This window comes from Pangasianodon hypophthalmus, chromosome 2 (genome assembly GCF_027358585.1).
Source record: "Pangasianodon hypophthalmus isolate fPanHyp1 chromosome 2, fPanHyp1.pri, whole genome shotgun sequence".
NCBI classification, from domain to species: domain Eukaryota; kingdom Metazoa; phylum Chordata; class Actinopteri; order Siluriformes; family Pangasiidae; genus Pangasianodon; species Pangasianodon hypophthalmus.
In genome coordinates, this window is record NC_069711.1 from 14,043,490 (window position 1) to 14,058,742 (window position 15,253).

Consider the following 15,253-nt stretch of genomic DNA (forward strand, 5'->3'; position numbering starts at 1 on the left):
TGTTTGTGTGGTGATTTTAAGATTGGTATTCTTGTAATTATAGTATTAATAGTACAAATGGCCATTTTCACTGTATCGTAAACAGTTATTTCGTTGGATTGGAATCTTGGATTCTCACTCGTGAGCCTGCCAAATGAATAAATGTAAATGCACTACAAGAGAAAAAATGGCATCTAAAATGAAAGCAATACTAATAATACCTCACTCATACAATCATCTCCAGCATTTTCACTTCATAAAAATAAGCAAAAATGAATATAAAAAATAAACAACAAATGCAGTGAGTGTTGTTTTGATCTTACACATAAAGGATGGCTTTATCCAATATTAGATATAAGGAATGCAAGAAAGAAAACTTGGGTTGCGCTTTTAAGTAATGAGTCCTCGTAACTTTTAAAGTTTTCTTATTTGGTGCAATGTTTTTCTGCAAAACATTTTTAGGTTTTTAATAATGAGCACCCCCTTTAATTAATATCTGGTGAACCCTTTCTGGAGAGAATGTATAGCTCTCAGGGAGGCTTCTTTCATGCAACAAAACAAAAAGCCAAAAATCTTGTTTAGATTACAGTGTGGTGTCTTAATTCTGAAATTTGAGGATCCTGCCAATCAACTATAAAATTGTGAAACTGTGTACTTCTTTGCCTGTCTCATCTTCTTCCTCAATGTGCAATGGAGCAGTATGCCCATGCGTCTAATTTTAACTGTCCCAGATTTTTTTGGTCTTCAATGAAATATTCTTTAGGGGTGCCAATACTTTTGACCTAATGTCTTTGAGAGAAATACCATTATTTATTTATTAACTTTATTGTAAGTTTAATCATTTTGTTAGAGCAAGTAGAGGAAGCATAGGTCGTTTCTCTAATTGGGTAAGTGGGGAACAATAAATTAATTGTCCGTAATTCTTATTTTATACAATTATTTTTGCTGATTCTCTTAAAGAGTGCCTATAATTCTTGGTGTTATCTTGTTAATAATTGTTATCTTGACATCTGTAAACTCTGGTGAATATATATGCCAAAAAGATTATTGATCAATGAGTGTGGACAAGGACAGGACATCTGCAAAGCTCTTCCCAGTGCATCACAAGGCTGCTGTCCAGTTCACACGGGCAAAGCACTCAGGGTGTTTTACTGCCCAAACTTCTTCAATGGATTATAGGATTCGGACATTACTGAATAAGATATTAGTGGAAGCTAAAGACAGGCTGAGCAATTCTGTAAGCTATATGCTCAAGCTCTGTGCATGGTTCTAAACTTCAGAAGAATCTTCTAAGAACGGCATCCATCTACCTGCATACTACGACAACCTGAATTTAGGACACAGCTGGTTTGAAGGCTTTGAGGACTTTGGCGTAGTGGATATGAAAAACATTTCGATGTGAAGAAGGGCCTAATGACTGCAGAGTCTTCTTCAGTCATTTTTCAGCAGGTGCTGGTTCCTTTTTGGCTTGCTGGACTAGGAACACTCACTGCTGGAATGGTGCTGGATGAAATACAGGTTAGTGCTGATGTTGTATATGTGCTTATTCATATGTGTTTGATTTTTGTTGTTGAATTTATATATTGTTTTAACATTCAGTTTAGCTATGTGGACACCACACATACACGTCAGTGTTGCTCAGCAGCACTAAATGTCATGATCACCCTGACACAGTAGACTGGGTCACTTGACTCTGTCAGTCTGCTGTGGACCAAGAGCCAACTGCCATGAAATTAGTTTACAGCTTCTATTACAACTTTTTTTTTGTTTAGCTTGCAAAATGTGGGCCTATTGTCCATTCCTGATATGTTCAAGTATCTTAATAACAGTTTCCATTCATTACAATTTGTCTATGCTTAGAGAACTATGGCATATAACTGAAGACACAATCATGGTCTGCTGAAAGATATAGCTGTTCTGACCAGCTGCCAAAACACAGGCCGAGCTGGTCAGATATTACACTGTTATTTCTAGCTAGTAACCACTACCAAATGCTATTTTTATGAAAAGAACACAACAGTCAGCCAATTAGGAAATCTTAAGCATTTATTGATCGAATAATAATGAAGATGGAAAATAACTTTCCAGCTGGTAAAGATTTGACCAACTTGGTCTGTGCATTGGCAGCTGGTTTTTCAGAAGGGTGGGCTTATAGGCTATGGTTCAATGTGCTTTTGAATTTACTTATAGTAAAAAAATATATGAAATATATTTTTCTCCAGCCATGTAAAACAGGCTACTACAGTCATTTCCAAACTGTAGGAATCTAGGCAATACTTGGTGTGAATTAGCTAGCTAATTTAGTCTATATTTTAAATATAACTGTGTTAACTGTTTTATGAATTAATTTTCTTCTATGCATTTAAAGTTACATTTATAGGGTAGCTTGAATAGATGAACTTCTATGCTAGCAGTTTGCTAACATTAGCTGATTAACTTAACTAGCTTGCTAACTAGCTATCTCTAGAATGGTTGATCTGCATGTTTCATGTTATAACTAAACTCTAAATCTTTAACTCTAAGCCTTTTTTTTGGCATTTTTCCCCCCACATTATTGCCTAGATAGATAGATAGATAGATTGATTGATCACTTTATTCATCCCAGAGGGAAACTCACCTATTACAGCAGCACAGAGAGTTAGAGGTATACTAAAATTAATTTATCATTATAAATGAAACAAAATAAATATATATAAATAAGTATAGAGTGTTAGAGTGCAATCTGGTAGTGCAATGGGGTGTAAATGTTGTAGATATAAGCAGCGGACTTGAGTGGAATTGAAGTAGCAGTGCAGTGCAAACACTGTCAACAGTGTAAACATTGTAAACAGCAATAAATTGAATAAGGATATACAGTATTGTATATAGTGAAGATGAGAAAAAGAAAGAAAAATGAATAGGAGGATAGTGGCATTGCTTATGGATATGAATAGTGGATGGTGGTAAAGTTCAACTATTTTCCAATGAGCTTATTCTAAGACCGGCTCAGTGCAAAACAGAGTCCCAGCACAGTGATGAGCTGTTGTACAGTGTGATCGCTGTTGGTACAAATGACCTTCTGCTCTCATACCACCTCCCTAGCAAACTGCTGCAAAGAAGACTGCACTGGCTACCACAGACTGGAAGAAGATCTCTAACATGTTGCTGCAAACATTAAAGGACCTAAGCTTCCTCAGAAAGTAAAGTCTGCTCATCCCTTTCCTGTAGCGGAAACACACGAGAGCTCGTTCTCAAGCTGACATTATAACACTTCATGGTTACACTTTTATATGAATTATGTTGACTCTAGGCCTCAGAATTATAGATAAATCTTAGAAACTTAGATATTCTGGGGGTTTCTAAAGAATGTGAATATTTTTTGGAGATATTTGCACTAACCGGTATTTGATAACAATACAGATTTGGTGCAAATTAATCAAATATTTATTGACATACACAGGACAAGTGTCACTACTCTGAATGCATTCATGAGTATAAGACTGAGATATGTGAGATATAAGGAAAAGCAAATCGCTACTTAGAGTACTGTGTGTGCTGGAGTGAGGATGGGGAAAGAATGGACTACCCAGGTTCATCCACGTTGTAATAGGTGTCTTATTACATAATACACTGTTACTATAAAAAAGAATTTAAGACACATCAGCTGCTGCTGCATTCAGTTTGATCATCACAGCATCGTCACGTCTGCAGAGGTGGTGAGAAGCCTGCCAGTTATTGGCCCATGTACCTCATGACTCAGTCATTTTTGCTGACTCACTGGCTGTCCTTTGGCTGTCCTCTGAATTTTTAAGAGCCAGAGGACAACCATTTTCACTATTTAACAAAATGAAGTCTATTAAATGTGCCCAGGGAAAGTACTCATTAAAGGGCACAGGATATGAAATGAAAATTGAGATAATAATGTATGTGTTTAGGCATGTAGATTTACACCTGTCTGCAGTAGAAAGAAGAGGAGAGGGAAGGACAAGTAGACATTAAACTGATTTAAAAGAGAGGAGGGGCAGAGGCTCTTAACAGATTGAGCAGAAAAAACGAGAAAGAAGAAAGAGCCATATCAGGCTGGAATTAGCATGTCTCTCCCCTACTCACTCTTCAGACAGAGAGAGAGAGAGAGAGAGAGAGAGAGAGAAAGCTGAGAGTCGTTCGCCTCTGGAGGACCAAACCACCCAGCATTCTCATACCTGCGTCACTTTAGGGCTCACGACTATCCCACAGATCAGACAGCACTGAACAGCACTGATCAGAGGATACTTTGAATACACTGTGCTTGAGGAGGAGCCTGATTTAAAATCTGCAGGATTGTGAGCTGCCTGCACCTGGTGTCTGTGTTTGAGAGATGATGAGGGGGGACCTGCTGCTACAGAATGTGACCACCGAGCCACGGAGAACACACTCATCAGAGAAGAAGCTGGCTGCTTTCTGGGTATCTCTCTCCCAGCGCACCAGAATGCTCTTTAGACTCAGACAACGCAGTGGCTTCCACAGGAGTCCGTCTGTAGCAGGGCTGCTAAGGAGTGAAGTGTAAGTGTGTGTGAGAGAGAGATATACATTTTAAGTTTAGACCTGTATATTTGTATGTATCGAGATGGCCCCTACAGAGCAAGACCAAATCTACCCTTCAAATACAATGACATGGAAACAAGAAGTGATGGAAAATGGCTGAGCACCAGGACAGTAAAAAAAAAAAAAAAAAAAAAAAAAGAGTAAAGGGCAGGAAATCAACAAGTGTATCTCATCTCATCTTCAGCTTGTGGATTGCTTTCTTTTGAAAATATATTTGTTTTGGGATTCTTGTCTATCTTTGAAAATGTGCCACCAGTGAAAGACAATGTTTCTTTCTCTCATTATGACACCACAGTCCTCCATGTTTCATTCTTCTAGAATTTTATCTCATAAAGCTTGGAGTGAATTGAAGGACACAGTGCTATGCACTATATACTCTGTGTCAGCCTCGGGACGAGCTGCGTGTCTGAATTTATGATGGTTTTTGTGCACCTGGAGCTGGAGCTGATATTTGTAGGACAGAAGCTGCGAGAGTTCACCTGTAAGCTGACACGTTCAGCCAGTGGCTACCTTCCAGAGAGTTCCTCACGTATCGCTGCTCATGTACTGCTGCCGTACCTTCTGGCAGGCCTCGGTCTGGTGGCTGCAGGAATGATCATGAATACAGTACAAGTATGTGTGTGAGTGTGTGGGTGTGGGTGGGTGTGTGTGTGTGCAGAGAGGTGCATAATTTAACTGTAGGTTAAACCATTTCCTTCCTTTTTTGCATTGTTTCTCGTCTGTGTGTTTCAGCACTGGGAAATGCTTAAAGAAATCTCTGAAGTGTTTATCTTGGTTCCTGCACTAGTGGGCTTAAAGGGAAATCTGGAGATGACTTTAGCATCCAGACTATCCACAGCAGTGAGCACAGACACATGCACAGGACATGAAAAATATCACTGGTTTAATAAACAAACAAACAAACACACTGCAAAGTAAACTTAGAAAGTGAAAGTATCTTGAATATAGTCCAATGTATCTAGTATTTCCTATTATAAGATGGCAATAAACCAAATATGTGAAACCGATTTCTAGAAATTTGTATTAATTTCAAATTTGAAATGGTCTTGTTGTATTGGCAGGTAACTGATCTATTTTTAAGCATTTTTTTTCTAAAAAGAATCAAAATGATCTGCCAATAGAATAAGGAAATTAAAAGTGTGATATCTCTAACAGTATCAAAAAGCCTGAATAATATTATATTTGATTTATAATAATCTCATAATAAATGAAATCATAAGAATTTAAATTTGCCCATATTCAAGATATTTTTACTTGCTAAGAGATATATATTTGCTAGATAGATAGATAGATAGATAGATAGATAGATTTTATGCCTTTTATGCCAAAACAGTGGAATTATTTGTTAGAGAAATGTTATGTTCTGAAGTCAGTTTACAACCTAAGCTGGACTTCATTACAGATATTTGATATTTGATGGTATATGAAAAAGTTCCATAAATTAACTCATAAATGAACTCCTATTTGCTGTTTCATATTTACCTCCTCTTCATCCAGGCCAACACCGGTCAGCTAGAAAATCCCAGGCAGCGGACATTGATGGTGTACACCAATCTAGCTTTAGTCCAGGTCTTTCTCACTGGACACTCACACATACACATATACAGACGCATACTCATTTTCTGACCCCATCTGTGTGATTGATATCCCCCTTCCCTTCTCTCTCTCTCTCTGGCAGGTACAAGCCACAGTGGTGGGTTTTCTGGCCTCACTGGCTGCAATAGGCTTGGGGGGCTTGATTAAGGGCCGTGTGGACCTTCATCAGGCTGCTGTACTGTCTGCTAGCAGTGTGACCACAGCCTTCATCTCTGCTCTCACTTTGGGTCAGCTCATAATGTGTTTTAATCTTCTTTCACTGCCTCACACAAACACTTTCCACTGTGAAAGTGGATTCAGTCTTTTCCTTCGTGTAGCTGGATTAAGAGATAGGTACAGAGATCGGTGTTATTACATAGTCAGCTTAGCAGTGACTCTATGTGAGAACGTGTGAAAAGCTCATGTGTCGTACTTTATATAGAAAATAGATTCAGTTATTTTTCTGTGTGTATAGGGTTGCTGATGGTGGGGGTGATCATTGGATCTCGAAAGATGGGCATTAACCCTGATAATGTAGCCACCCCAATAGCTGCCAGCCTCGGTGACCTCATCACCCTCTCACTGCTGGCAGGAATCGGCAGCTTCTTCTTCCAGTTTAGAGGTATCTGCTTACTCACCTGTTGTCCTCCAGGAGCATCGTGTGGGTTTGGCTGCTGGATCAAAGTGAATAAGCATTCCTCCATGTTTTAGCTACAATGCTTCATAGTATCACTGAGTCATCCATGGAGCAAAATGATCAACATCCTGATATCTAAGAATGTTATAGACCTACCTACCAGACAATCAGACAGTATAAACTGTATTGCTTTGCTAGCAAAGGTCTGTAGCAATGAAAAGAAAACCAGGGTCTTTAACCTCATTTAGCTTACAAAAGAACGGTTTCATCTGGTAGCCCAGCCATGTTCCATAACTGCAAGGGTTCACCATCATAGTTTCTGACAAAGTTATTTAGGCTACTTGTGGTTTTGTTGTCTTGCTAACAAATATTAAAAAATATTAATACAGGTTTGACTCCTGACTTTGACTCAAGATTTGTTTTTGCACTTTAACTGTGCATCTCAGTTTGGTGAAATATTGATTTACATAATAAAACCAACCATGTCCATTCAGCTGCCTGTAAAAACAGAAATCACTGACTGGTGTATGTTTTAAAAATGATTACTGTCAGGAATGGGAATGTGGGTAACTTTGTTACCAGGAATGGTTAGAGTGTTGGCCTTGCAACCCAAAGGTCGTGGGTTCGAGTCTCAGGTCTGGCAGGGATTGTAGGTGGGAGTGAATGACCAGTGCTCTCTTACTCCCTCAATACCACAAATAAGGTGAGACCCTTGAGCAAGACACCGAATCCCCAACTACTCCCTGGGTGCCGCAGTGTGTGTGCGCACTTGGATGGGTTAAATGCAGAACACAAATTCTGAGTATGGGTCACCATACTTGGCCTCATTTCACTTCACTGAAGACATTCAGAAGGAAAATGAATTAACTCCCAGGACCATTCACATATCTTAACTACATATTTTTCTGTTAGTTTGCTATAATTACTGAATTATTAGTAGTTGTGAATAATTGAATAATATGGCATGACTTTAAGGGATTAAGATGACAAATCTAGGAGTGTTTTAATAACTAATGCAATGTTACTGTTAATTGACCACTAGAGGACAGCAGAGGATTACAATAATATTGCAGGTTAGCCTGTATGACTCATTCTATTACAACACACTGGTTACCACTGAAGTTTTGTAGGGTTTTGGAAACTTTCCCCACTATGTTTACATTATTGGGAAGTAGGACATGGTTACACAGCTCCCCACACATTGCATTTAGAATTATAAAGCATACTGTTTGAGCTGTTTAACTGTCTTTGTAACTGGCAATTTCCTCTTCCTGTTCCCTTGTTGCAGAGATGTGGTATCTACTTCTACTGATATGCGCTGTGTTCCTCTTGCTCATCCCTCTCTGGGTAATGATCGCTCGCCGCAGTCCACCAATCAGAGAGGTGCTGAAGTCAGGCTGGCAACCTGTTATCATTGCTATGCTAATCAGCAGGTAACCATTCAAAAATAATCATTTCTATTTCCCAGCAAAGGGGCTCATTTATCAAGCTACATACAAATGAATTTATTTGTAAATCGTTCATAGGTGTATTTATGTATAAGGAGACTCATTAATGTAAATGTGGGTATATACACTCACTGAGCACTTTATAAGGAACACTATACTAATACTGAGTAGAGCCTCCCTTTGCTCTCAAAACAGCCTCAATACTTCGTGGCATGGATTCCACAAGATGTTGGAAACATTCCTTTGAGATTCTGGTCTATGTTGACATGATTGCATCACTCAGCTCCTGCAGATTTTTCAGGTGCACTTTCATGATGCGAATCTCCTGTTCTACTACATCCCAAAGGTGTTGTATTGGATTCAGATCCGGTGACTGGGAAGGCCACTGAGGAACACTGAACTCATTGTCATGTTCGTGAAACAGTCTGAGATGACTTTTGCTTTGTGACATGGTGCATTATGATGGTGGAAGTAGCCATTAGAAGATGGGTAAACTGTGGCCATGAAGGGATGCAGATGATCAGCAACAATACTCAAATAGTCTGTGGCATTCAAGTGATGATTGATTGGTATTAATGGGCCCAGAGTGTGCCAAAGAAACATTCCCCACACCATTACACCACCTCCACCAACTTGGACTGTTGACACAAGGCAGGTTAGGTCCATGGATTCATGCTGTTGGTGCCAAATTCTGACCCTATCATCTGTGTGCCTTCCGAGATGCTTTTCTGCTCACCACAAATGTACAGAGCTGTTATTTGAGTTACTGTAGCCTTCCTGTCAGCTTGATCCAGTCTGGCCATTCTCTGTTGATCTCTCTCATCGACAAGACATTTCTGTCCACAGAACTGCTGCTCACTGGATGTTTTTTCTTTATTGCACTATTCTGAGTAAACTCTAGAGATGATTGTGTGTGAAAATCCCAGGAGATCAGCAGTTACAGAAATAATCAGGCCAGCCCATCTGGCGCCAACAATCATGCCATGGTCAAAATCACTGTGATCACATTTTTCCCCATTCTGATGGTTGATGTGAACATTATTCAAAGCTTCTGGCCCGTATCTGCATGATGTTATGCATTGCATTGCTGCCACGCGATTGGCCACACGATTAGAAAATTGCATGAATGAGTAGGTGTACAGGTGTTCCTAATATAGTGTTCAGTGAGTGACATATTTACTGTATATATAAATTGCAATTTTATACATGGATCATGGATTACACCCAATTTAATGAAACCAATTTAATTAATGTTGTGAAACCCAGCTGTCATAATCCAATTAATTAAAAAAATATTAATAATTAAAGAAAAGAAGCCAGCACAGATCCATCGACCTCCAATGCATTGGTGCATTGGAGGTCGAAGTGTTCAAGAGACTGAAGAATGTGTCAACATGAGAGACTTCTGGCTGACAGTCACCAAGACACATAAAACAATTAAACATAACAGTTTCACGTCAAACCATTTTCTTTTCACTTACATAATTCAAATCTATTTCACATTTTCTGAAATTTGTCTTCAGATTTTCTGTTGAAGTGCTGTTTTTTTTTTTTGGTGTAGATATAAGTCAAAGTTACTTCTGTTTCACCTCAGCTTGACCTTTTATGGAGTTTTGTGGGCGTCAGTAAATGCAAATGAGCTGTGGCATTCACGCACTTTTCCCTTTGTGGATGATTGGCTTTCATGAACATACATATGAGTACAAATAAAGTCAGCAAAACTTTTGTAAATTTGGTGGTAATTTTTAGCCACATTGGCCTATGAAAATATTCATACACAACTTTACTAAAAAATCTATAAAGGAGGCCCAAAGATACTATTGATTATCCGTTAGCCAATAGCACATTATTAAACTGTGCAAATCTGAGATGAATCAGAAACCAGGCTGTCTGGGTAAACTTCTGGTTCTCTGGTGTGTTCACAGTGCAGGAGGACTGATTCTGGATAAGACTGTAAGTGACCCTCGGTTTGAAGGCATGGCAGTGTTCACACCCATCATTAATGGTAGGTGCACCAGCCCTTGGCTACTTTTCCCATAAACATCATTATGTAGGAAAACGAGTGAAAAGTGTCCAGGCAGATCCTGGTCAATGTAAAAGGAGATAAATTGATTAAGGATGCATGTTGACACCTAAAATTTACAATAATACATAAAAATAACTATTAATAACAATGAGGCTACACTCCAGGTGATGCTTTTTCATTCTTTTAATTTAACTCTCAGGTGCCAAAATGAACTGTAAAAGATTATCTGTTTGCACAATACAGTTTACAGTGTGTGGCGGTATAGATTCTGGAAACTTTCACATGGTCGGGATTTTTATGTCGTTTTTCTTTCTGTTATTGTGTCAGGTCGGAAATCACGGTGATTACCAGATGATGATTCAGTGATTCTATCTCGATCATTTATATTCTTTTCTCTTTCTCTTTTATTTCTCAGTCTTTACAAGCCTACAGAACCAATAACTGCAGTACTTCTCCCCTGCTTCTTAAACACTACACCCTGCAATCTATGATCATACATTCTTTCCTTATTTACATCCATAATTATTAGTTTGCAATTACTCTCACTCTAACAACTTTAAATATGTTGCCATAATACTTCGTATTCCACATAAGGCCATGTCATCCAACTCTCATAGAAAGATAGTCTGGACCTCACCCCATTTTTCATTGTTCTGACATCACTATTCACTTCAGTTCATTTTCTAACCTCCTCCTACTCATTCGTCTTTCAACTGAATGCTACCATATTTCTTAAGGGCCCCTACCACTCAATTTAGTGACATTTTAGACCATAGTCGATTTTTTTTGTCATATTTTATCACTCTTTCTTCCCACTAACTGATGTAATTTCCTAACCAACCATGTCACAATTTACTTTATACACTCTACTTGTGGGATATAAATAATATTATAATAATATTTAATATAATATAATGATATCTGCATGCATAAGTGTCTGTCTCTTTCTTTATCGTCTCTCCACACTGCGTTTTCTTTAGCAAGTAAAGATATCCTGAAAAAAGGAAAAATTATCTAATATTTCTCATTGTGAGAATTGTATATAACAGATATAAGATCATTAAGCCTATTTCTAGACATATTTTAGACATATTTCAATCTTAGAATCTTTTATTCTATTGTCAAATAAATTTTCCTTCATTCTTAAAATGAGCATATTTATCTGCTCCTAGAATAAGAAGATTTGAGTACAAATACCTAGAAATAAGCTTAATAATCTTATATTTGAGAAAAACACAATCTAATAAGGAGAAATATTAGTTGAATTGCCTATATTCAAAATATTTTTACTTGCTAAGATATCATTTATTGTAGTGCACTGTGCCCACTTCCTTCTCATATTTTTCACCATGTAATCCTTCTTCACACCATTTCCTCTTATTCACTGATCTAGCTCATTGCTTTTGCTCTATTCTCTGTTTTTTCTGGCTCTCACTTTCCATTTCTTTTATTTTACATCTCTCTTTCTCAGTTGCTCAGTTTCTTGATTTTATCAGTTCAGTGTGAATATTCTTATTGTCAGTTGTCTTGGAGGCAAGTGCAATATGCCAGTGCTGAAGATTATAAAATGCCAGGAGATGCAGCTGTACAAAAATGTTAGCTTGGTTGTTCTTTCTACACTATAATGATCCACTTTACGTAAGCTTCATTTCCTAGCCTGCGGTCTTCAAGCTCATCTTCAGAAATGAACACACTGCTGCACTTTTTAAATGCCTGTAATCCCACATGCTTTTACATCTTGAAGCTATTTGAATGACATTTATAGCCACTCTTTTTTGGAATGGTGTAAATGGGATGTAAAAAAAACAAAAGAAAAACAAAACAAAACAAGACAAAAACTAGGATCCCCAGATTAGCTTGGAGTTCACACACAAACACACCGTCACATGGCTAATGCAGGTAATGATTGATTCTAATCTGCTTAAAACTTGGATATGTTGTAATTTTTCCTGCTCTTACACATCCAAGCCAACTCAGGGCTTGTTAATTAGCAGATTAGTTTGATCAGGTGTACTGGACCAGGAAAAACAAAATATGTCTTGGAACCAGAGTGCTCTAGTTTCAGGTCAGATAACAGAACAGCTACTTTTCTTTACAATTCTATCCAACCTCAAACTTTGAAATGGGATAATGTTCAGGATTTATATGAACAGGATTTAGAGTTTGTCTGGCATTAGATAATCATTGCACCCTCTGTCTCAGGTGTAGGTGGGAACCTGGTGGGTATTCAGGCTAGCCGAATCTCCACCTACCTGCACTGCATCAGCGTTCCTGGAGTCACATCCCAACACATGAAAACACGCTGCCCTCATCCCTGCATGACTTTCTGCTCCTCAGGTCAGAGGCTAGTCAAATGCCCAGGATTGGGTTTGAAAACCTCTAGTCTTATTTACAAGCTATCGATCACAAATCAAAGTCAGGAAATTGGAAATTTAAAGCTACCCATTGTGTGTCTCTGTGTCTGTGTTTAGCAGTGAACTCCAGATCTGCTAGAGTTCTTTTGCTGCTGGTGGTTCCAGGTCACCTGCTCTTCCTTTACACAGTCCAGCTGTTTCAGGGTGGACACACTGCCATGACAGCTGCTTTCGTCTGCTGCTACCTGTGTGCTGCACTACTGCAGGTCTGGGGCTGCTTGAGCAAACACAAACGTTTTTACACACACTCAGTTAAGGGTACCCTTTGAAGAACATTGCAATGGCTTACTGAGTTATTTGCTTTTCATCATTACAAGAACAGTTAATTGACATTTGAAATTGGTCTTCTCTATGATTAGTGTCTGTTTAGTTTGCTTATTTAGTTTACACTCTAAGTCTAATGTTGCTAATTAGCTCTTCATAATATTAATTTAGCATTTCAAAACAGCATGGCAAAAGCATTATATACATGCTTTAAGCTGTTATCAAAATAATAATAATTAGATTTTCCTTGTGGATCCTTCCACTGTGCAACACTGTTATACAAAAATTGTATAAAAGACTCCGACTGTCAGGAGAGAGGAGACAGCAAGTTCAAATTGTGACGATGCCAAAGCCATCCATGGTCAGGAGTCGAAAGCAAAACTGGCCGTGCTGTGTGGGTGGGAGGGATGTTATACTCGCTCTCTCTTTTCAATCAGAGCAACACTAGCTAATCACAGGTGTCTGCGAGCGCTGTATGCCGAACAGGGCAGATAACGTTTTCCTCCGTGTTTGTTACGCTGCCATGCGACTCAGCATGAGCAGCAGTTTGAAAAGATGCATAGGTTGGCTTCACGTGTCTCAGAGGAAGCACGTTTGCCCCACCTTCCCCCAACTGGTATATGTCGTGTAATAGGGGAGTTAGTTAGTGGGTGGTAATTGGCAAGACCAAATTGGGGAGAAAATGAAAGGAAATTTAAAAAAAACTGACAACAGGGCATTGCTTAGCTCTTCAAGCTGTAATCACACTCTATCTCAGGACAGTCTATCACTTTGGCTGAACATCAGACCCGGGTACAAACATGGCTTTCAGTCAGATTTTCAAACATTGAAGGGAATTGAATATTACAAATGATTCTGAGGAAAGTAGTTTTATTTTGATTTGTATGTACAGTACAAACTATCCATATTATAGTATAGTATACCAGGAGTAATAAAGCTGTTATTATTACTAAGGCTGGCTCACACCCAGCTCCAAATCTGAGCCATGTGCAAACTAGAGGCTTGTAGCACACAGCTCTCCTCTGTCTCATTCCCTCTTGCTGCAGGTACTAATACTGCTGTACGTGGCAGATGTGTTGGTGTGGCTGATCTGGCGACAAGGTCTGGACCCTGATAATTACTCCATCCCTTACCTGACTGCACTGGGGGATCTGCTGGGCACCAGCCTCCTTGCCCTCACTTTCAGAGTAACCTGAGATCAGATCAGTTCTCTGGTTCTATTCTGATTATAACATGGGAACATATGCAAGTTTAAAGAAACAGCGATAAGAAATATTTGTTGGGATAAAATAAAAGTAAGAAGCATTTATGCGTTTCAGTTCAATACATCATGACAGCTGTATTAGACCAATTAGATTTTCCTCTATCATACAGACCATTGTGATTCTTTATGTAGAATTCCATTTCCACATTTCAATAATATAATTTTTTTCATTATATTTTCATTGTTGATTACCTTACTGGAAATTTCTTGTTGCTTCTCCTACATACACAAGTACTTAAGAGTTAATGGCATTTATTGGAAAACTATATAGGAATAGCGAACTATCTGTACATTTTTCCTAATAAATGTTATTGTACATATTTACATAATATTAATGTAATAAATCTGTACTGAGGAGGTCCGTTAAATTGATTTTACAATTAAAAAAGTCCCTGGTAGCAAAAAGCTTGAGAACCGCTGCTCTAATTAAAGCGGACTGTCTGTACTTTAACTTCAATGTCCTTGTTTCATTTTAAATCCAGTGAGAGGAAGAATTGTCAGTGTCCTGTTATTTATGGACTGCATTGTATTATCGTCATGTGCTGTGTTTCTTGGAGGCCATTTACTGCAAACGAATCACAAAAGTGACATAGTTCTTTCACCATAGCAATGAAGGCAATAAATGCATCATATGGTGTTAATAACATGTCTTACATATTAACTAATACTACCAGGCTACGTTGTGAGCAAAATAGATGCTTTTTCTGTGTTGTACCAGTTCTTATAAAGAAGATAGCACTATATTCTTGTGAGCATGTAGCCTGATCATTTCTGATTAAACAGTGCAACATTTTACATTATACAGATAGAAAATGTTTGTAATGAACGTCGCCTTTAGTATTAACCTTGTGATTTCAAAAACTGAGCTACTTCTGTGCACTATGATGTATTTATTAATTATACAAATTACGTTGCCTGTCATAGACTATGCAAAAGAAATGATATTGTTGCATATTTTATACTTAAATGTATTTGTCCTATATGCTGCAATGTCTTCCACGGTCTCAAAAGGCATAGCCTTACAGTGTAGCCATCCAATAAAAGCTGTATTAACAGTCTTAAGTGTACTGAAATGGTATTCAA

At 38.2% G+C, this 15,253-nt stretch overlaps 1 protein-coding gene across 4 annotated transcripts; it reads left to right on the top strand.

The window, feature by feature from the left end:
* Positions 1-137: 137 nt before the first annotated feature.
* LOC113531458 (solute carrier family 41 member 1) lies at positions 138-15,200 on the top strand. Of its 4 annotated transcripts, none has more exons than XM_053230550.1 (10): positions 138-1,497; positions 5,275-5,382; positions 6,040-6,111; positions 6,221-6,365; positions 6,593-6,739; positions 8,043-8,187; positions 10,128-10,207; positions 12,431-12,565; positions 12,700-12,848; positions 13,953-15,200. In XM_053230550.1, the coding sequence occupies exons 1-10, from the start codon at positions 1,393-1,395 to the stop codon at positions 14,100-14,102; spliced, it is 1,236 nt and encodes a 411-aa protein (XP_053086525.1). In that variant the 5' UTR covers positions 138-1,392; the 3' UTR covers positions 14,103-15,200. The 4 variants fall into 4 exon arrangements, with proteins under 4 accessions (XP_053086525.1, XP_053086531.1, XP_053086518.1 ...); XM_053230556.1 differs by having other exon boundaries at positions 12,703-12,848; XM_053230543.1 differs by lacking the exon at positions 138-1,497 and adding an exon at positions 3,465-5,154 and having other exon boundaries at positions 12,703-12,848.
* Positions 15,201-15,253: the final 53 nt, after the last annotated feature.

What these genes read in the sequence shown, in the direction of transcription:
- LOC113531458 (XM_026922220.3), top strand. Translation starts at nt 4,906, where the DNA reads ATGCACTATATACTCTGTGTCAGCCTCGGGACGAGCTGCGTGTCTGAA. An exon ending in TGATCATGAATACAGTACAA is followed by an intron (nt 5,155 to 5,274) that starts GTATGTGTGTGA and finishes TGTGTGTTTCAG; the next exon opens with CACTGGGAAATGCTTAAAGA. An exon ending in GTTCACACCCATCATTAATG is followed by an intron (nt 10,208 to 12,430) that starts GTAGGTGCACCA and finishes CCTCTGTCTCAG; the next exon opens with GTGTAGGTGGGAACCTGGTG.